Genomic DNA, 21,468 nt, shown 5'->3' on the forward strand with positions numbered 1-21,468 from the left:
CACTCTACTCATTACTGCAGACTTTCTGTAGGCCACTTAAAACAATTAATTTATCTGATTCTGTGTTGTGAACTTCCCCCAAATAGTTCTTCCAAGATCAATTGTGAATTTCACTGTTTGTTAATTTTCCCAGACGCACTCTGATGTCCAGCGGTACATGAATTTAAACAGCAAAGGCATTAACTGTGCAGGTTCACTCTGGTGTCAGTTTCTTTCTCTCTCTCTCTCCTGCACTGACCTCACCATGTGCTTCCTTTGTCTGTTCTTCTCCCTTTTAAAACTGCTGTTGTTTTGACTTTTCTTTTTACCAAAGTTCCAAAACAATGCAACAGCATATAAAACAGTAATTGCTGCTCCTGGAATTCGAGGAAATCACCTCCAACACCTAAAATACCTCAAAACAGGAGCAGCTCTTACAGCCAGAAATTTTTCCCATCCTCCATTGTGGATTACCCAGAATAGGGCAGTCATTGAGTGTACATTTCCATTTATGAAGGAGATCAAACTAAAGACCTTAAGTTTAAGGTAGTCAGCAATAATTCCGATAAGGAATTCAGAAGAAATATCTTTACTGAGAGAGTGGTTAATACTGTACTCATTTCCAAAATAAACAATTGAGGCAAATAACAGAAATGCATCTAAAGAGAACCAGTTAAGTGTGAGAGAGAAAATAAAAAAGCAGCGATGTACTTCTGAGGTTCTGTAAGGTTCTGATCAGACCACATTTGGAGTATTGTGTGCATTTTTGCACCCCATATCTCAGGAAGGATGTACTGGCCCTGGAGCGGGTGCTGAAGAGGTTCACGAGGATGATTCCAGGAATGAAAAGCTTAACATATGAGCAACGTTTGAGAACTCTGGGTTTATATTCAATGGAATCTAGAAGGATGAGAGGGGGAATCTAACTGAGACATACAGAATACTGAATGGCCTGGACAGAGTAGATGTTAGGAAGATATTTTCATTGGTAGGAGAGACTAGGACCCGAGGGCATAGCCATAGAGTAAAGGAAAGAGCTTTTAGAATGGAGATAAGGAGAAACTTCTTCAGCCAAAGAGTGGTGAATCTATGGAATTCATTGTCACAGAAGGCTGTGGAGGCCAGGTCATTGAGTATATTTAAGACGGAGATACATAGGTTCTTGAGTATCAAGGGGACGAACGGTTACAGGGAGAAAGTGGGAGAATGGGGTTGAGAAATGTATCAGCCATGATTGAATAGCAGAGCAGACTCGATGGGTTGAATGGCTTAATCTCTGCCCCTATGTCTTATGGTCTTATAGAAAACAATAGCTGGATATGTTGATGGCATGAGATGAAGAGCATGTCGCTGTTGAATTGAATGACTGTGTTGTATTTTTGTATAATGCTCTGCAACACTCATGAGTTGAGCCATCACAAAAACACATTTGTTTTTCGACACCTCAGATGATAAAACCCGAGTTCGAGTCGGGGTCCACGGCTACATCAATGCAAGTTACATTAGGATGCCGATTGGCTCTGAGGAGTATGTGTACATCGCCTGCCAGGGACCATTACCAGGCACCACAAACGACTTCTGGCAAATGATCTGGGAAAACAAAGTTGGCATCATCGCGATGATGACCCGTGAACACGAGCGGGGAAAGGTCAAGTGTCACAGATACTGGCCTGACAAAATGTATAAACCAATGAGAGTGAACAAGTATCAACTAATCCTGGAAAATCAACAGATCCTGGATTCCTTTGAAATAAATGCCATGAAGATGACAGACAGTGAGGTAAAGAAAAAGAAAATCATAATAGTTACAGATCATATTTCTTTTCTTCCACAGATTGACATTCTAGTTGGTTGCACTGGTGGCTCAGTGGTCAGCACTGCTGCCTCATAGCACTAAGGACCTGGGTTTGATTCCAGCCTGAGGCAACTGTGCGGAGTTTATACATTCTACCCATGTCTGTGTGGGTTTTCACTCACAGGCCAAAGATTAGGGTGGATTGGCCATGCTAACTTGCCCATAGTGTCCAGGGATATGCAGGCTAGGTGGGTTAGCTGTGAAAAATACTGGGAGGGGGATTGATGTGGCCTTGATGGGCTGAATAACCTGCATCCACACTGCAGGGATTCTATGAATTGAAGATATTTCGTTTTAACAGAAATTGCTAGCACCACCATCAACTTTCCGCTTTCTTTCCACAGGTGCTGCTAGACCTACTAAGTTTTTCCAGCAATTTCTGTTTCTGTTTCTGCTTTCCAGTATCCGCCGATCTTTCGAGTTTTTTTGTTTCATCTTAAACCGATTAAGTCCATGTAGGGTTCAAGGCGTGATTCCGGTATAGTCGCACTCGGCTTTCCCTGCTCTTGTTTGCCAGCTGGTTGGTGGATCACCTTGACAGGAAAACTGAAGAGGATATTGGATAAGGGGGTTCGAAATCATGGTCAGTTTCGTGAAGATTGTGTGCAAAAAGAAATGTTTCTCGTGACAGAGATTGGCCAGGAGAGGAAACAGTTTCAGGCTGCAGGGCGTAGAACCAGAGTCTAGGTTTAAAAAAAACTTTTTCTTGAACACATGTAAGTTTTGATTTGGGAAGCAAATTTGACAGTAATGTTTCAAAAGGAAGTTGTGAACTTTATGAGGCTATGTGGAAAGAGTACAGAGAGCCAGCACAGGAATAATGGATGGAATGGCCTCTTGAGCTGTAAGATTGTACAGTACACAAAGAAACCGGTTTTATTAGGTCTATCCAGAATTGGGAGAGCTGAGTTATAGATATGAGATCCTCCTCATCTCACTTTGTGGGCTTTGGCAAGGTCACACCTCGAATATTGTGTGTCATTTTGGTCTCCTGACCCACCGCAAGTTATACTTGCTGCAGAGGGAATGCAGTAATGGCTCCTGGAGTGACAGATCTGTTGTATGAGAAGAGTTTGAGTTGACTGGGTCTGTATTCACTGGAGTTTAGGAGAATGACAGGGGATCTCATTGCAACATATAAAATCTGACTGGGCTGGACAGACTGGATGTAGGAATGATGCTCCCATTGTCTAGGGGTCCAGAACAAAGGACCATGGTCTTAGGAATGAGGATAACTCACTAAGATGACGATAAATTTCTTAACACAGACAATGACGAACCTATAGAATTTTCTATTATATTCGGAGGCCAAGTCACTGAATATATTTTAAAAATAAATATATTTCTAGAGGCTAAAGGTGTCAAGTAGGATTGAAAGAGAGAGCAGGAGTATGGCGTAGAGATAAAGGATCAGCCATGATCTCATTCAGTAGCACAACAGGGTGGAAGGGCTGAATGGCCTACTCCTATTCCTGACCCACTATCAAGAAGGGTATTTCGATGAATCATGGAGGTAGCTGGAAGTGTGCTGGTGTAAGACAAAGGTAGAAGGAAAGGAATGAGCATTCTGCAGTGACGTCGAATAGATATGGCAATGGTTTGATTTCTGCGTCTTCACCAATTTCAGACCGGAGAAGTACATTATGTGAAACATCTCCAATTTGTTACATGGCCTGATCACGGAACACCGAACTCGTCAGAGCAACTTGTGCGGTTCATTCTCTGTATGAGGGAAGTGCATCATCAGGGACCGACTGTTGTCCATTGCAGTGCTGGCATCGGGAGAAGTGGGGTCCTAATCTGCACCGATGTACTGTTGAGCCTGATTAACAAAGAACTCAGCGTAAGTGAAAGAAATGTTCTTCTGAAGTTCTTTTTGTATGTCTGAGATGCTTTCATCTACAATTTATTGTCCTTATGCTACTCCTGTGATTCAAGGATGCACAGTCCAACTCCTGTTGATAACCACAAAAGAGAAAGCTGGAGACAGGCAGCATCTGTGGAGAGAAAGCAGAGTTAACATTTCAAGCGCAGTGATACTTTTTCAGAGTTGAACCCTTGGTTAACATTAAATCTGCTTTCTCTCCACAGATGCTGCCAGATATGCTGAGTGTCTCCAGTTATTTCTGTTTTGTTTCAGATCTTCAACATCTGCAGTTCTTTGTTTTACGATCTTGTTGAGAACCAAGCTTGTTCAAACAACTAGCTGGTGTCTTGTAGCTTTCCATAAGAATTTCTTCCCAACCACTCCTGGCTCATTTCTCCTCACTCAATAACACCTGCCTGAATCTTGGGGAATCTCTGGATGCGAACATTAGTCTAGGCACGGGACTTGAGCTCACATCTCCCACCTCTCCCAAACAGTGTCAGTTCCCCAGGCTCTCTGCTGGTGAGGACAAGTATTTTTTAAATTTTCCTGGTATTTATTAAACCCAGCTGAAATCTGGAACTCTCTCCAGAGTCTGGAATCAGTTGGAGGTTTACAAAGTGAGATGATGATCTTTACCAATGAGAAGGAGAAGGGCAGCAGATACAAGGAACATCAACATCTGCAAGTTCCCCTTCAAACCACACACAGTTCAAAATATATTGCTGTACTTTCACTGTTACTGAGTCAAAATGCTGAAAATCCCTTTCTAACAGCACTATGGGTTTACCTGCACCACAATAACTGCAGCAGCTCATAGACAAAAATCAACTGACACCAGGTTATAGTCCAGCAGGTTTATTTAAAATTACAAGCTTTCGGAGTGATGCTGGTACCTGATGAAGGAGCATTGCTCAAAACGTTTGTGATTTCAAATAAACTTGTTGGACTATAACCAGGTGTCATGTGATTTTTGACTTTGTCCACCCCAGTCCTCCACGTCATGACTATCACAGAGTCACAGAGTATTACAGCATGGAAACAACTCCTTTGGCTCAACTTGTCCATGCCAACCAGATGTCCGAAATTAATCTGGTTCCATTTGCCAGCATTTAGCTCTACACCGTTCCTATTCATATCCCCAACCAGATGCCTTTTAAGATTCCACAAGTTTGTCGTCCTCTGTGTTGCAATTGTACCAGCTCCTTTAGCAGCTCATTCCATACACCCACACCACCCTCTGTGTGAAAAAGTTGCCCCTTAGGGTAACTTATAAGTCATTCTTTTTAAGTCATTCCCCTCTCACCTTAAACCTATGCCCTCTCGTTTTGGACTCCCTTGCCCTGGACAAAAGACCTTGAGTATTCACTCTTCTATATCTTTCCCCTCTCACCCTAAACCTATGCCCTCTAGTTATGGACTCCCCAACTCCAGGGAAAAGACTTTGTCTATTTATCCTATCCATGCCCCTCATAATTTTGAAAACCTCTATAAGGTCACCCCTCAGCCTCCAACGCTCCAGGGAAAACAACCCCAGCCTATTTTGTGTGTTCCTACAGAAGAGCAATTAGGGATGGCCAAATAATGCTGACCAAACCAGCAAAGCCAACATCCTGCGATAGACTAAAGCAGAGGATATGGAGCAAAGGCATACAAATGGAGCTGATGTACAGATTGGCCATGGTCTAACTGAATGGAAGAATAGACTAGAAGGGCTGAATGGCCTGCTTCTGTTCATCATGCTCCTAAAATAATAAAAACGGTGATAAACTATTAGAGTGACAAGTCCTCTGAATTTTAACACACCGTTTTAGCAAGTTAACTATTTGCATTATTGTTTTAAAATTGATAATGATAAAGGCATGGATGACAGTGAGTTCATATATCCTGATTCATCTCCTCACTAAGCACATCATGAAAACAAATACACAGAACCACAAAGTCTACACATTCGCACTGACCCAAAACCTACATGGGCTATAAAAGGTGCTTAAAAATAGAAAAACAAATTAGGAGGTCATGTTGCGACTGTAGAGAACATTGGTTAGGCCACTTTTGGAATACTGCATTTAGTTCTGGTCTCCCTGCTGTTGTGAAAGATGTTGTGAAACTTGAAAGGGTTCAGAAAATATTTATGAGCATGTTGCCATGGTTGGAGGTATGGAGCTATTGGGAGAGGCTGAATAGGCTGAGGCTGTTTTCCCTGGAGTGTCGGGGGCTGAGGGATAACCTTATAGAGGTCTATAAAATCATGAGAGATATGAATAGGGCCGTTTCCCCGGGATACGGGAGTCTAAACCTCGAGGGCATAGGTTTAAGGTGAGAGAGGAAAGAATTCTAAATTCTAAAAATTAAAGGGGACCTAAGGGACAGCTTTTTCACTTAGAGGGTGGTGCATGTTTGAAATGAGCTGCCAGAGGAAGTGGCGGAGGCTGGTACAATTACAACATTTAAAAGGCATCTGGGTGAATATATGAATAGGAAGGGTTTAGAGGGATTTGGGCCAACTGCTGACAAATGGGACTGGATTAATTTATGATATCTGATCGGCGTGGACAAATTGGATCAAAGAACCTGTTTCCCTGCTGTACAACTCTATGACTCTAAGAGGCAAATACCTTTTCTTTTGAGTGCAGTAAATGTACTAAAAGTTCCAGTAATTAGAGTGAGCTCCATCGCCTGATGTAACAGTAGCAAAACATGGCATTCACTGCAACAGTAAAGTGAACAACATTGGTGCTTGATATCTCTTCATGTCCTTCCCAACAAAAATCAATTGATCTTGGGAAGCTATCAACCAACATGAATGGGGAATGGGATTTGTTCAAAAGATTGTCTCGGTTAGAGGAGGTGAAGAATGAGCAGATTAGTCTGAATGACCTATTTCTGTGCTGTAATATGCCAATAGAGGATTGGGATCAGTCAATCATTAAAAGGAAAATTTTGGAAAATTGTTTGAAAATCAAAGAATAACCTTTGACAAGAGGGCCCCTTACTTAAAGCCAGGTGACAGTGAGACAATGGCATAATTTCAGAACCATTTTGATCAATGAAATGTGAAGAGCAAGTTGAAGTTTCAGCAATAATGGGATGGAGAAGCCATAATTAGGATAAGGATTTTGGGAGAGCAGTCAGGTGGTTTGTTGCCTGGGTAAAAAGAAGTTGTTTTATTGAGATGGCGTTTGACGTATTGAATGATATTAAAGATTGTTGGAGAATGGGGGCAAGGGATAATATAGTGGAAGATGAACGTTAAAGTAGTAACAGTGAGGCTGAAAGAGAAGATTGAAAACAAAAATTTCAAGATTGGGTGGGACGTTTAAAATAGGAAAATTATCATCATCAAGAAAATGAGAAGTTGCACACCATCCTGACTCTGAAATATATCCCTGTTCCTTCACTGTCATGGTGTCAAAATGCTGGGACCTCCTTCCTAACGATATTATGAGTGGCCTTACACCACATGGACTGCAGCAATTCAACATGCAACACCATCTCAAGGGCAATTAGGGATGGGTAATAAATGCTGGCCTAGCCAGCAAACACTCCATCTATGGCTAAGTAAATAAGTTGAATGCTTTTTACAATGAACCTGTTAAGTATCTGTACTACATTCCACTATCTACCATTATCGTACCCTTTAATAGTTTCAGTGGTTTCACTGGTTGAATGGCAATTGGAGTACCGCTCTGTATAGTGTATACTGGCTTGACGTTACCCAATTTGATTTACACAGTTCCCACAGATGACTAGGTGTTTCAAGAGCTCACAAATTGCTGCTTATTCACATTGCGATGTTCAGCAGTGGTTTGTAGTTGGGATGGAACAGCTGATTTTTGGATCAGAGCTGGGCCATTCGGAGATCCAATTCCCCATTAGAGACCGAGGGGAACACAGGAGATGCAAGCAGGTCATTCAGCTTCTGGAGCCTGCTCTGCCATTCAACAAGATAGTGCCCCGACTGACTGTGCCCTTAACGTCACTTTCTTATCAGCCTCAAAACCCTTAGCTCCCCAACTGTCTAACGCAGACCTATTCAATAACCCAGCCTCCACTGCTAAATTGTGCAACATCATCCCAAAGACTAACGAGCTTCTGAGAGAAATTTCTTCTCATCTCTGTGTTAAATGGAAGGCCCATTATTAAAAATAATGCCCCTTCAATTCAGTTCCCCCTACCAGAGAACAAATTCTCTCACAATCTGACCTTAGAAACCTTTTTAGAGTCTTGCCTGTTTCAATGAGGTCAATTCTTCTAAACTCGCTATGAGTAAAGGACCAATTTCATTTAAACTTTCCTCCTAAGACAACCCCTTCATCCCAGGAATCAGCCCAGAGTACCTTCTCTGAGTTGCTTTCTTGTTAAGAACCTGCCAGACAGCACCCACAGTAGTTGTCCAGAATGCCACAGGTTAGCAAGAGGGAGCTATTGTCCAGTAGCTGGCATGTGAACCAAACACGAAATGTGTGACGCAACTGGAACACAAGAGCCTGCCCATCCCTAAAAGTGGTGCTCAAATAGAGTTCTGGGAAGGGAAGGGCTGAGAAGAGAGAGGGCAACAGTGCAAGCAATATTTGGCAGCTACCCAGTGTGATACTGTTAAACTAGGGGGTAGAGAGGTCCTGGAGAAAGTTCAAGAGGAACTCACAATTGTGGCATGGGTAGTTGGACATCATGTTACAGCTGTGCAAAAGATTAGTAAGGTAACATTTGGAGTACTGCGTACAATTCTGGTCACCCTGCTATAGGAAGGATGCTATTAAACTGGGTGCAAAGAAAGGCTTACAAGGATGTTACCGAGACTGGAAGGTTTGAGTTATAGGAGATGCTGGGGCTATTTTTCCCTGGAGCGTGGGAAGCTGAGGGGTGACCTTATAGAGGTTTATAAAATCATGAGGGCTATAGAAAAGGTGAGTAGCCAGGGACTTTTCCCCAGGGTAAGGGAGTCCATAACTAGAGGGTGAGAGGAGAAAGATATGACAAGGACCCAAGGGGCAACAGTTTCACTCAGAGGGTGGTGTGTCTATGGAATGAGCTCCCAAAAGAAGTGTTTGAAGTGGGTAGAATTATAACATTTAAAAGACACTTGGACAGGTACGTGGATGGGAAAGCTTTAACAGGATATGAGCAAAATGCAGGCAAATGGGACTAGTTCACTTTGGGGAACCTGGTCGGCATGGATGGATTGGGCCGAAGGGGCTGTTTCCATGCTGTATGACTCTAACTGACAGGTAATAACTATCAGGAAAGACTGAATGAGCTAGCGTTTTTTTTCGCTAACGAAATCTGCTGTGTAAGGACTTCAGGGTCCTGGATCAACCTTACAAAGATATCGTGGAGCTATACGTCAGTAAGGATGAGCAGCCCAGAATGGGTAGCATTATAATACTCTAATAGTCTTATAATAGTCTTAAGAGCACATGGACATGAACTCATGAAGAGGATGGATCAGTCCTTATCTAATGTAACAATATGATCAGAGCCTGGTAATCTATAAAAGAGCTCCATCTCAGATGTACACCTTGGAAAACAATTTGGAAAGTAATCTACATTGGAATAAACAGGTTCCTTTTTGAGAACAATATCTAGCAGCATGTCAGCACTCCCTTAACAATGTAAACTGCTAATGGACTAAACCAGAGCATTCTGGGGGGTTGTAACTCAATGAGGCACATAACAATCCAAACACCGGAAGTAATAAATACCAGGTAGTCACCAATAAATTCAGTAAGGAGCCCAGGAGAAGTTTGCTTTACTGCAGAGTGGTTGAATGTGGAACTCACTACTGTATGGCGTGGTTGAAATGGTTGGACTGGAGGCTTTTAGATGCTGTACATCCATGAGGGAGAATGGAATGGGAAGGAATGGTGAATGAGTTGCTAAAAATTTCATTAGGCCGCACTGCAATCCAACTTAATAAGTACTTGCTCCACTTAGCAACAATGTATTACATGGAAAAGCCCAAATGCAAGAACTGGGCCCTTCATTAACCTATTCAATGGGCCTAGCACCTCTTTGGGTAGTCATAGTCATAGTCATAGAGATGTACAGCATGGAAACAGACCCTTCGGTCCAACCTGTCCATGTTGACCAGATATCCCAACCCAATCTAATCCCATCTGCCAGTACCCGGCCCATATCCCTCCAAACCCTTCCTATTCATTTACCCATCCAGATGCCTTTTAAATGTTGCAATTGTACCAGCCTCCACCACTTCCTCTGGCAGCTCATTCCATACACGTACCACCCTCTGCGTGAAAAAGTTGCCCCTTAAGTCTCTTTTATATCAAAGGTATTTTAATACAATACTCTCTTCTGGTTAAAGCATGACCACTGACACAATTGTTTTTTGAAACAGACATTGTAGAATTTCAAACAAATCAGGGGCTCAAGGTCCTCAATCAATGTGTTTTAAGGGTTACATGTTTGATCATTTTTAGAAGGACATAGTGTTGTACAATTTCAATGTAAAAACACATTCTGCCCGATTTCAGAGCCCACAAAACACATTGAATTGAGATCTTGATTCAAACAAGGCAAAACAGTCACTAAAAAGGATTTACTGAAGCAGTATTTTAACAAACCAAAATATTTAAATATCAAACACTCTCAGCATGGCAAAATTTACATTGAAACTGCCTTTTCCAACCCAAGTATTAGTACAATCTTAATGTCAGCATTTCTCTTTTTTTTGCATCCTCTCAACGAAATTACACTTATAACAAGGAGAAAACCCTCTCAATGGACCACACAGCGCCGCAGTCCATGCTACCCCCTTCCCCCAGAACAAAGACTCACCGAGTAGAGCCCACAGCCCAGAAACTGAGACTTCCACAACAAAAACCCAGACAATGCCTCCCAGGCAGTCAATGCACTTCACTGCCGGAATCCAAGCGGACCTGCTCCACTTTCTTCCCCTTTACCTGGTGACGCCATGTTGTCCTAAAAGTTCTTCTAAGGGTGGGTGTGAGGGATAAAGGCAGCTTTATGTACCAAATTTTGTTTAGATGTTTTTCTTTGAAGTTCCTGGTTTCTAACATTTTTTTTATGGAGCCTCAAACCTAGTGTCTGCAGAATTTTAAACTCCTTTTTTCAAAAGACTTTAACCCCTTTTACCTAGAGGACTCTAACCCCTTTCTCACTTCTCACGGGGACTCAAACACCTTTTCTTACTCTATATGTCTGGAGACTCTAACCCCAATTAAAACCCAGGGGACTTGAACCCCAATTAAGCCAAGGGGACTCGAACTTGTGTTTGTCAGCACGTTTATGAAACTGTGCCTCTCGACTGAACTAATTACTGTTCGAGGAGTCGATAGAATACAAAGCGATTGAACGAGGGGACTGTTTCCGAGACAGGAATATCGAGAGGGACCAGGGTTTAAAATCTTACCTGGTGGGCCCATCCGTCTCGAGATACCAGTGTTCTGGGCGATCACTGACACCGTCCGATTGTAATTATTTGTTTGGACTCCTCCCTGGCACACTATATTGTCGTCCTGTTTCCGTATCCCCGTATCAGTCGAAGCAAACACTCAGAGACACAGTATGGCTCTAACTTCTTTATCTTTATTCCAAGCCATGGAGAGAGAGCAATCACCCATGTACACAAAGACGTGAGTTCTTGGTCTTCTCTTGAACAGCAGATTCTTAAGCAATTATATTGGCACAGTGGTTAGTTAGAGACCCGGGTTCAATTCCCACCTCAGGCAACTGTCTATGTGAAGCTTGCACATTCTCCCAGTGTCTGCGTGGGTTTCCTCCAGGTACTCCAGTTTCCTTCCACAGTCCAAAAATGTGCAGGTTAGGTGAATTGGCTATGCTAAATTGCACATAGTGTTAAGTGAAGGGGTAAATGTAGGGGAATGGGTCTGGGTGTGTTGCTCTTCGGAGGGCCGAAGGACCTGTTTCCATGCTGTAGGGAATCTAATCTATATAGTCACTTACAGGAGCAGTGGTGGCCGTTACAATCAGCCAGCATCAACAGCAAAGATCGAGCCATCTGGCATTACACAATGGATGTTCTTTACCCCGTTAACCGGCATTACACAATGGATGTTCTTTACCTCGTTAAACCATTACCTCACCTCCAGCACATCATTGTTTACTGCAAGTACTTATCTGGTAAAAGTCATGCTAGCTGAGCCTTTGTCAAGCAACCCTAAACATAACTCTTTCCCTACCTGCTCATATCTTATACACTTTCTCAACCCAACACTGCAAAAGGCAGCTAGATTTGATCACCCACCCAACCAGGGAATCAGCAAGAATCCTCAGACACTCTGTATCTCCCAAATAATTACATCTCACCTTCTGATATTCAGGATTGAGCCATCAGCAAAATTCAGCCCTAATGTCAGAATCACAAAGGTTCTCTTACAATCTCTCTTGGATGCCTAAATAGAATTCCAATGGAGTCTAGGGAGAAGTAAGGAAGGAAAGGATCAAATATGAAGGTAAGCTAGCCAGTAATATTAGAACTGATAGTAAAAGTTTCTTTCAATACATAAGAAACAGACAAGAGTTAAAAGTAGAGATTGGGCCGCTCCATGTTGATGCAGTAAGGCTAGTAATGGGAGATAAGGAAATAGCTGAAGAACTTAATAAATACTTTGTGTCAGTGTTCACAGTGGAAGGCATGAGTAATATCCCAACAATTAAGGAGAGTCAAGGGGCAGAGTTGAGTATGGTGGCCATTACAAAAGAGAAAATACTTGATGAGCTAAAAGGTCTAAAAATTGATAAAACTCCTGGCCCGGATGGACTACATCCTATAGTTCTGAGGGAGGTGGCTGAAGAAATAGCAGAGGCGTTGGTTGTAATCTTCCAAAAATCACTGGAGTCAGGGAAATCCCCAGATGATTGGAAAATTGCTGTTGTAAACCCCTTGTTCAAGAAAGGATCAAGACAAAAGATGAAAAAGTCGGTTGGAGGCAAAAGTCTAAATTCGGTTGGAGGTAAAATCCATTGTTTAGGATGAGATATCTAAATTCTTGAAAGTGCAGGGTTGAATTAGAACAAGTCAGCATGGATTTAGTAAGAGGAGGTCGTGCCTGACAAGCCTGTTAGAATTCTTTGAAGAGGTAACAACTAGGTTAGACCAGGGAAACCCAGTGGATGTTATCTACCTAGATTTCCAAAAGGCCTTTGATAAAGTGCTGAGTAAGGTGAAGGCCCGTGGTGTTCAAGGTGAGCTACTGGCATGGAGTGAGAATTGTCTGACAGAAGGCAGAGAGTTGGGATAAAAGATTCTTTTTCGGAATGGCAGCTAGTGACAAGTGGTGTCCCACAGGTTTCAATGCTGAGGCTACAGCTGTTCACTTCTGAGGAAGTGGGGAGGCTGAAGAAAGATTTAGACAGTTTAGGAGAGTGGTCCAAGAAATGACTGATGAAATTCAATGTAAACAAATGTGAGGTCTTGCACTTTGGAAAAAAAGAACTCAGGCATGGACTATTTTATAAACGGTAAGAAAATTCATAAACCCAAAGTACAAAGGGATCTGGTCCAGGATTCTCTAAAGGTTGACTTGCAGGTTGAGTCCATGGTTAAGAAAGCAAATCTAATGTTGTCATTTATCTCAAGAAGGTTGGAATGTAAAAGCAGTGAGGTCCCATTTTGAATACTGTGTCCAGTATTGGGCCCCACAGCTCAGGAAGGACGTACACACTGGCACTGGAGCATGTCCAGTGGAGATTCACACAGATGATCCCTGGAATGGTAGGCCTAAAATACGATGAACGGCTGGCGATCCTGGGATTGTATTCGTTAGAGTTCAGAAGGTTGGGGGGTGAACTAATAGAAACTTACAAGATAATACATGGCTTAGAAAGGGTGGATGCTGGGAAATTGTTTCCGTCAAGCGAGGATACTAGGACTCGAGGGCACAGCCTTAGAATTAGAGGGGGTCTATTTAGAACGGAAATGAGGAGACATTTCTTCAGCCAGAGAGTGGTGGGCCTGTGGAATTCATTGCCATGGAGTGCAGTGGAGGCCGGGATGTTAAACGTCTTCAAGGCAGAGATTGATAAATTTTTAATCTCGCAAGGAATTAAGGGATACGGGGAGAGTGCGGGTAAGTGGCATTGAAATGCCCATCAGCCATGATTAAATGGCGGAGTGGACTCGATGGGCCGAATGGCCTTACTTCCGCTCCTATTTCTTATGGTCTTATTTGTCGTAAATTTGGGTCCATTCTGTGGCAGTATGGCTGGGTTTTGGCCTCATTTTCCATTTCAGAATGGGAGCATGGGGTCTAATTCAAACCCCCCTCTTCCCTTCAATTTGTCAGTCCAGCTGTGAGACTCCAGAAGTTTATGTACTTGTTGCAGGTCTCTGGGTATGATTTGTGCATTGAAGAATTCTGATGGACTAAATTAACCAGAAGAGTTCCTACACACTATTTTGCAGACAAGGGAAAGTGTCAATGTGGGCAATGAGGTTTTTTTTTGTCGGAAATTATTTCGAAGAGTCGTATCATTGTCTTAGAATTTGAAAATGAATAGAGGTCAATGGTGGGAATTATTAAATAAATTGAGTGGTCCCTTGCTATCAAAAACAGGGAGCACAATATCAGAAAAGTGGTTATTTAAACAAGTCTTTCCATAGGGATTCCAGGACCATTAGCTATATCCTTATCGGTCTGTAAAGTTGAACTGTATGAAAGGAAAGTCTTTGAAGTTTATTACAAAGATGGTAATTCAAGGACATTTAACAAAGGCAAGGCTAGAATTTGAAGGCAACTTGGATTTATGAAAAGCGAGTGAGACAGAACGAAGGTATTGGAATTCTTTGAAGATGTGAAAGGATTGACTGACATGGGGAATGCAGTGGCTATCTTGACATTCAGAAGGCATTTAATAAAGTGTCCCACATAAGATGACATTAAAATTAGAGGTCTTGCCATAAAAGGAAGAACTGAAAATTGGATAAATGATGGGAAAGAAAAGCTGACGATCAGTGGTGCTGGGTCTAATTGGACAGCTGCTCTGAGCAGAGCACCCTGGGGATCAACCTCAGACATTCTGATACTCATATGTTTATATAAAAGATCTTGATAAAGGCATTAAAGAAGAACATCTGAGTCCATAGTGGATACCGAGTTGCATGGGAAAGGCAACATGTTCAGAGGGAAGTGATAAAATGGAAAGATGCCGACAGAGGGAGGAAGAGAAAGAGACTTATCAACGAGACAAATGAATTACAGCCAGTGTTTGATATGAAGCAATTCATTTGATACTTGAAGTAGCTCATTATGGTTAAAAATGAATATTTTTAAAATGTCAGGAAAGGCGAGAGGAGGTGTTGAGACTTTTAGTTTCGTGTCCATTTTGTTTTCTCCACCTTTGCAACTGAAAGGGCTAGTTTACACAGCTTATGAGTCCATGAGTACAAAGACTCCCTTGCTTATGTGCACAGTTTTCATGAGTAAGGTATAGGGTTGGTTAGCTCAGTTGGGCTGCAAGAGTGGTTTGTGATATAGAGCGATGCCAACAGCATGGGCTCAATCCCTGCACTAGCTGAGGTTATCATGATACATAGTGACCCTCAGGTTAAGCCACCACCCAATCATCCCTTTCCAATGAGTGAGCAGCCCTGTGGTCTCTCACTAAAGTAGGGCAGTGACAACTTTACCTTTATAATGAAGTTAGTAGCATTTTAAATGTTGGGGCTATCGAGTTGACAAGGGATCTGCCACCACTCAATGTGCAAAGATGGACTTGTCAGTAGCATTCACCAGATCCCTTTCCCCTTGTCAGTGCTCTACCTGGGAGCAGAGACCCACATTCATTACTGTTGTCCTCATTGACCCTCAAAGCAAATTAAGAAATACCAGTATTCTATTTTGGATTAAGTGGAGATAGAATGGAATTAAATGTGCACTTAAATACAATCTGTGCTGTAGGTCAGAGGTACAGTATCCTATTAATTGTATCTGAACTAAGAATTCTGAAACAAGTACAGAGAATGCTGGAGAAACTCAGCAGGTCTGGCAGCCTCCGTGAACAGAAAGCAGAGTTGACGTTTTGAGTAGGAAATGACCCTTTTCCAGAATCAGAATCTTTAAATCAGAGCCCTTTTCTGCCTGTGGGATTTGGGTGTTTGATCATTTTTTATTTTCTCAAGGCTGTGAGCCCTGCTGGCCAGGTCAGTATTCATTTCCCATCCCTGAATGCCCTTGAGAAGGTGATGGTGAGTCAGAAGCCTCCTGTTGCACCCCATCTGGGCGAGGGACAGAAATAGTGAGCCTTCCCTTGTTGCTTTGGTCCCTTATTTCCTCTTGTCCCCTCCCGCTTTTAAGCCTCCAGAACCTTCACAATGCACTTTGTGAATAGTGCATCACAGAAGAAGTCCATTCAGCCCATTAAGTCTACACCTGTTCTCGCAACCTAAAATGAAATCCCTCATATTACTGCCACCCCACCTACCACAACTTTCTCTCTGGGTGTCTCTAAGTAATTACCAAGTTTCCTTTGGAACACGAATTTGAATCTGCATCCAGCTGAAAGTGTAGCATGGGGTGGTGATGGAGTTCATTCCAAACCTTGACCACTCTTTGTGTAAATGTTTTTCCTTGTATTCCCTCCGATATTATCGCCAATCAATGTGTGAGTGCAGTGTGTATTTAGTCTGACAAACCCGTACATTATTTTATACAGCTCCATCAAAACCTCTTCTAGTTTCTTGGCTCTTATAAGAGGAGCCCCGACTTCTGTGTAATCCCTCACCCCTGAAGCCATTCTAGTAAATCTCTTCTGACCAGCGCCCCCCCCCCCCCCCCCCCCCCGCCAACTTTGGAGCCTTCATACCCTTCTGGTGGCTAGAATTGGAAACCTGGATCAAAATGTTTCCCTAGGTTCAACAGAACAGCTTTTGCACTCTCTGCCACTATCTATAAAGCCCAGAAGAGCTCACTTTTCAGTATGATACACAGTGTTTTTTAAAAAATGCAATCATTCATACTATGCAACCAGCTCTGATTCTTTGAACCTGACAGTCTTAATGTGAGATTTTCTTAAAGGCGACTTTAAATTTTTGCAGGATTTTTTAGTTTTCAGGGGTTCCTTTATCATTCTAAATCACTCAAATTAAGCGATTCAGTCATGCAGTAACAACATCTTTGATAGTTGACTAGATATTTGGGACATTTAGACTCACAAAAGCAGAATTAGAAGAAGGGATGGCTTAGTGGTTAGCACTGCTGTGTCACAGTGCTAGGGTCCCAGGTTCAATCCCAGCCTCGGTAACTGTCTGTGTGGGGTTTGTACATTCTTCCTGTGTCTGAGTGGGTTTCCTCCCACAGTCCAACAATGTGCAGGTCAGGTCAATTGGTGATGGGAAATTGCCCATAGTGTTAGGTGCATTAGTCAGAGGGAAATAGGTGTGGGTGGGTTACTCTTCGTTGGGCTGAAGGGCTTGTTTCCACACAATAGGGGGATCTAACCTAATTCATCAGGACTCTCAATTATCAAACCAGCATTAAGTGTAAAACACACAACGAAGTATTAGTTTCTGAAGTACCTGGATAAATAGATACAAGACAACAGGCACAAATAAGCAACATTTTGTTTTCATTTCAAAATAGTTGAGGATTCCATGACTGACAGGTTTAAAAGTACTCCTTTATAACCTACTGTTTTCAAAATTAAAATAAATGGGAAGGTGAGTGCTGAGGGTGACATAATGAGTCTATAGAGGGACAAAAATGGGTTGAGTGCTGGAGGGAGGTGTTATCTATTATAGTTGGTGTATGTTATGCTGGACAGTGTCCCTGTAAGAGGTGAGTCACATGTCATTGGTGGATCATCAGCCATGTTCGTGGGCTTTTTCAGATTTGAGTTTTTACAGAGTACCCAGCACTCTACGTACCCTCCCTGCTGACTTTCAGACCATAATGAGTTTGTACTTTCTTTTATCCTGACTTGAAAACCCAGGCTATCCATTCCCCTGCAGCCCACAAGATCTGCAGTATATCTTGCTATTGTTAGTCCACTGGCATGGATTGGTTTGGTTGAACAGCCTGTTTCTGTGATTGCAGAAGGGGTAGGGGTTTTGGTTGATCATAGCTTCAGTTTGTGCATTCACTTTATTAAACATGCTTGGTAAGGATGCGGTCTGACTCTAGTCTCTGAATTAGACGTTATAGGTTCAGTGCAAGCATTGGAGCACTGAGGGAGTGCTGCACTGCCAGAGGCACTGTCTTTCAGATGAGGTGTTAAAGCAAGATCTGGCCTATATTCTTCAGTGGATGGATAAGATCGTGTGGCATTACATCGAGAAAGGGGTCAGTTTTCACTCTTGAGCCAACATCACTAAGAATCAATCAACTTGCTCATCATCAGGTTGTTGTTTGTAGGATTTTCATTTTCACGGTGAACTTCAACAGAATTTAGATATTTCAACAGACTGTGATGTAAATTCATGAGGGGCATGATACAAATGCAACACTATCTTTATTTCATGTATGATCCTGGGACCTGTACGAGATACAGCTCTACTGACAGGAATGACCATTCAGTTTGGCGAAAGCAGTCCGTGAGGCTATTAAAATTGTGGCCTCAGGTTTACTGATAGGACAAGATGGTTAGTGTTTAGCTGACATTGCTGAAGCCTGGAAATACCATCGACTGGTCAGCCTGAAGGCTTTGTCTTGGGCAGGAGCTTGTCAACATTTGCTAAGAAATACCCCAAAGCCTCAAAACGTTGCACACTGTGAAGTGCAATCATATAGGGAACCTGATCTCATGTCAGGACGTTCCTGTATTCACTGTACCATTCACAGATATTGGAGGTAGATGTGAATGAGTGAGAGTTGTTTACTGACTGAATATCTAGTGTGAAGCCATTTGCCACCTCCATAAAGATGACGTCAATGTGAATGGACATTCCTGCTGCAATAGCTCATGACTTGTAAAATCGCCATTGATAAGGAAAAGCATGAATCACAGATACTTCTAATCCTGTGTAAATACTCAGCCTGAGAAGCTGTCGTTAATTATGAGGTTATGTTACACAGAGCCCCTTTGAACAGAAGTGGTTCTGTTTGCCTTGGCTCCTGGTGCATTGGAATTCATCCTGTTTATCCTACAGTTAGGCTTCCACACTGTCTGTCAGCAACCTAAAATCTGTATTGACTCACTTCTGTCAGCTTAGCTCAGTTGGTGCCCTCATTTGTACCTTTGTTATCTATCACCAACGTGCCCTCTAAGCTGCACGGTTACACAGCCACTACGAGAGTCAATCGCATGTCAATGTCTTCACTTACGGTTTCCCCAGCCCCTCACTCTCACAGTTCTCCGGAGATCCGCAGAGTGGCTGGACAAAATCGAAAGGAGTTTGCACATTCTCCCTGCGTGGGTTTATTTCAGGTGCTCTGGTTTCCTCCCACAATCCAAAGATGTGCACTTTAGGTGGATTAGCCTTGGCAAATTACCTATAATGTTCAGGAATGTGTGAGTTAGGTGCATTAATCAGGGGTAAATGTAGAGTAGTAGGGGAATGCGTCTGGGTGGGTTACGCTTTGGAGGGTCAGTGTGGACTTGGTGGGCCAAATGGCCTGTTTCCACACTGTAGGGATTCTATGATTCTATGTATAGCTCGAGTCCAGTCTCGATCATTCTGATGCATTGCTGGCCGGTCCCCCACCTACCCCTGGCTGAAAAGCTTGAGGTCATACAAAACTCTGCTGTCTGTGTTTTAACTGAAACAGGTCCCAGTTCCCTATCATCGCCCAGGCCTCGCTGACATATAGTATCTTCCCAACAAGCAACGCCTTGATTTCAAAATTGTCACCCTGACTTTGAAATCATTCCATGGCCTTGACCTTCACGATCACTGCAATCTCTTCCACCCCACCACCATCTGAAATATCTCTGCTCCTCTAATTCCGGCCACGTGGACTTCCCCAATTTTAATTTGCACTAATGGTGCCTTTTGTTTCCTAACCCTAAGCTCTGGATTTCACTCACAACAACTTGCTTCCTCTCTCTCTCTCTCTCTTTTTCATGCATTCCTGAGGAGATGATCAGCTGCAATACAGGGTAGAAATGATGGTCAGGTTTCGTGGGGGTCAGGGATAAGAAAGAATGTGAGTTGGAACTGAGGGAGGAAAAGTGGAGAACTATTTGAGGTTCAATCGGATGAGGCAAGAGGGGTACCAGCATGCATTGGAAAGGTTATAAAACAGACAATGCCAGGTTATAGTCCAACAGGTTGATTTGATGTTATGGTTCTGTTCGCCGAGCTGGGAATTTGTGTTGCAGACATTTCGTCCCCTGTCTAGGTGACATCCTCAGTGTTTGGGAGCCTCTTGAAATCACAAGCTTTCAGAGCATTGCTGCTTCATCAGGTGAAGTGACATGGACCTGATGTGGGGGCAACGCTGCAAAAACTTGTGATTTCAAATAAACCTGTTGGACTATAACTTGGTGTCATGTGATTTCTGACCTTGTTCACCTCAGTCCAACACCGGCACCTCCACATCATTGGTAAGGTTGAAGAAGAAGGAGTCATTTCAGTGAGTGCAAACCTCCTGGGGGAAAACAAAAGATGGAAAATAGTTGAAACCTGTTTTAGGCCCAGCGTCTGTATTAGTTAAATTGAATTTGATTTGATTGATATAGCTCACACTGGGCATTCTATCATCCATTATTGCACAAAGATAAAGTTAAGTCAACATTTGATAGGTAATTAAGATTGATATTAATATTTGATAGATAGCAAGTCTACTAATATTTTGTTCTAAACTTTCCATGGGTTTGTGCATATGAATCATACTGACAACTTGCAATGACTTTGCTCTTTTATATAGTTTGACATCATGGACATAGTGAGGAACATGAGAAGACAACGCCATGGCATGATCCAGACTAAGGTAAACCTAACAATACACTGTTCCGAAAGCACTTTGGACAAGTGTACTGACAGGACTGCCTGTCACCCTGGGAACATAATCTCGCCCCTAGTTGGGAGGCCGGTTGAGTTTGACCTGTAAGGGGCAGGTGATCGATCTGCTGAGGGCAAGCAGTTTGGTCATTGAGATAGTACACAAAGGTTGTGAGTCATCATAGTAACTCCTGGGCAGCCAGGTTTCTTGGGAGTAAGGAAGCTCAGCAGCTCAACAGAAGGGGAAGTGGGAACATGTCCATGAGTAATATGTCTTTACAACTCAGCCTGTGGGCCAGAAGCAGAATGGCTACAGTGAACACACTCCCAACACAACCCCTCTGCTTCCCAGCCACCACCAGAATGACCACCTGTCTCCACCTGACCAGCACTCACTACCACGCCCGCCCTGATCTGTCCTTCACCGCTGCCTTCAGACATGTGTTTTCTTTTCCTTTGTTCTTTCATAGGAGCTGGGATTTGATGCATGTTGTGCAACATTACTAATTGCCCTTGAACTGAGTTTCCTGCCATCTATTACTGAGACTGGCTTTCAATTCCTGACATGTTAATTTTTATTTAGATTCATTGACCACGTGGTCTCTGCCTTTGTTCTCTTCCTCCTTTTTAAAGTGCCAGTGTTTTGATCTTTTTTTCCGCAAAGTTCCAAAACAATGCAACAACATATAAAACAGTAATCGCTGCTCCGGGAATTCAAGAAAATCAGCTCCAACACTGAAAATACCACAAAAAAGGAGCAGCTCTTACTGACACAAATTTTTCCCATCCTCCATCTTGGATAAACGTGAGGTGCTGCATTTTGGAAAGGCAAATCAGAGCAGGGCTTACATACTTAATGGTATGGGCCTGGGAAGTGTGGTTGAA

General features: G+C 42.7%; 1 protein-coding gene across 12 annotated transcripts in view; it reads left to right on the top strand.

Annotated features, from left to right (window-relative positions):
- The window catches only part of ptpn20 (protein tyrosine phosphatase non-receptor type 20), a 440,815-nt gene that overhangs the window by 410,993 nt on the left and 8,354 nt on the right, over positions 1–21,468 (top strand). For all 12 annotated transcript variants that reach the window (XM_087982468.1, XM_087982474.1, XM_087982476.1 and 9 more), the window contains 3 exons: positions 1,428–1,759; positions 3,462–3,677; positions 20,510–20,572. In XM_087982468.1, the coding sequence (XP_087838594.1) occupies positions 1,428–1,759; positions 3,462–3,677; positions 20,510–20,572 (611 nt within the window). The remainder of the gene's footprint in view (positions 1–1,427; positions 1,760–3,461; positions 3,678–20,509; positions 20,573–21,468) is intronic.

Source organism: Chiloscyllium plagiosum, unplaced genomic scaffold, assembly GCF_037043375.1.
Source record: "Chiloscyllium plagiosum isolate Xiang-an unplaced genomic scaffold, Cpla_swu_hap1 HiC_scaffold_43, whole genome shotgun sequence".
Classification (NCBI taxonomy): domain Eukaryota; kingdom Metazoa; phylum Chordata; class Chondrichthyes; order Orectolobiformes; family Hemiscylliidae; genus Chiloscyllium; species Chiloscyllium plagiosum.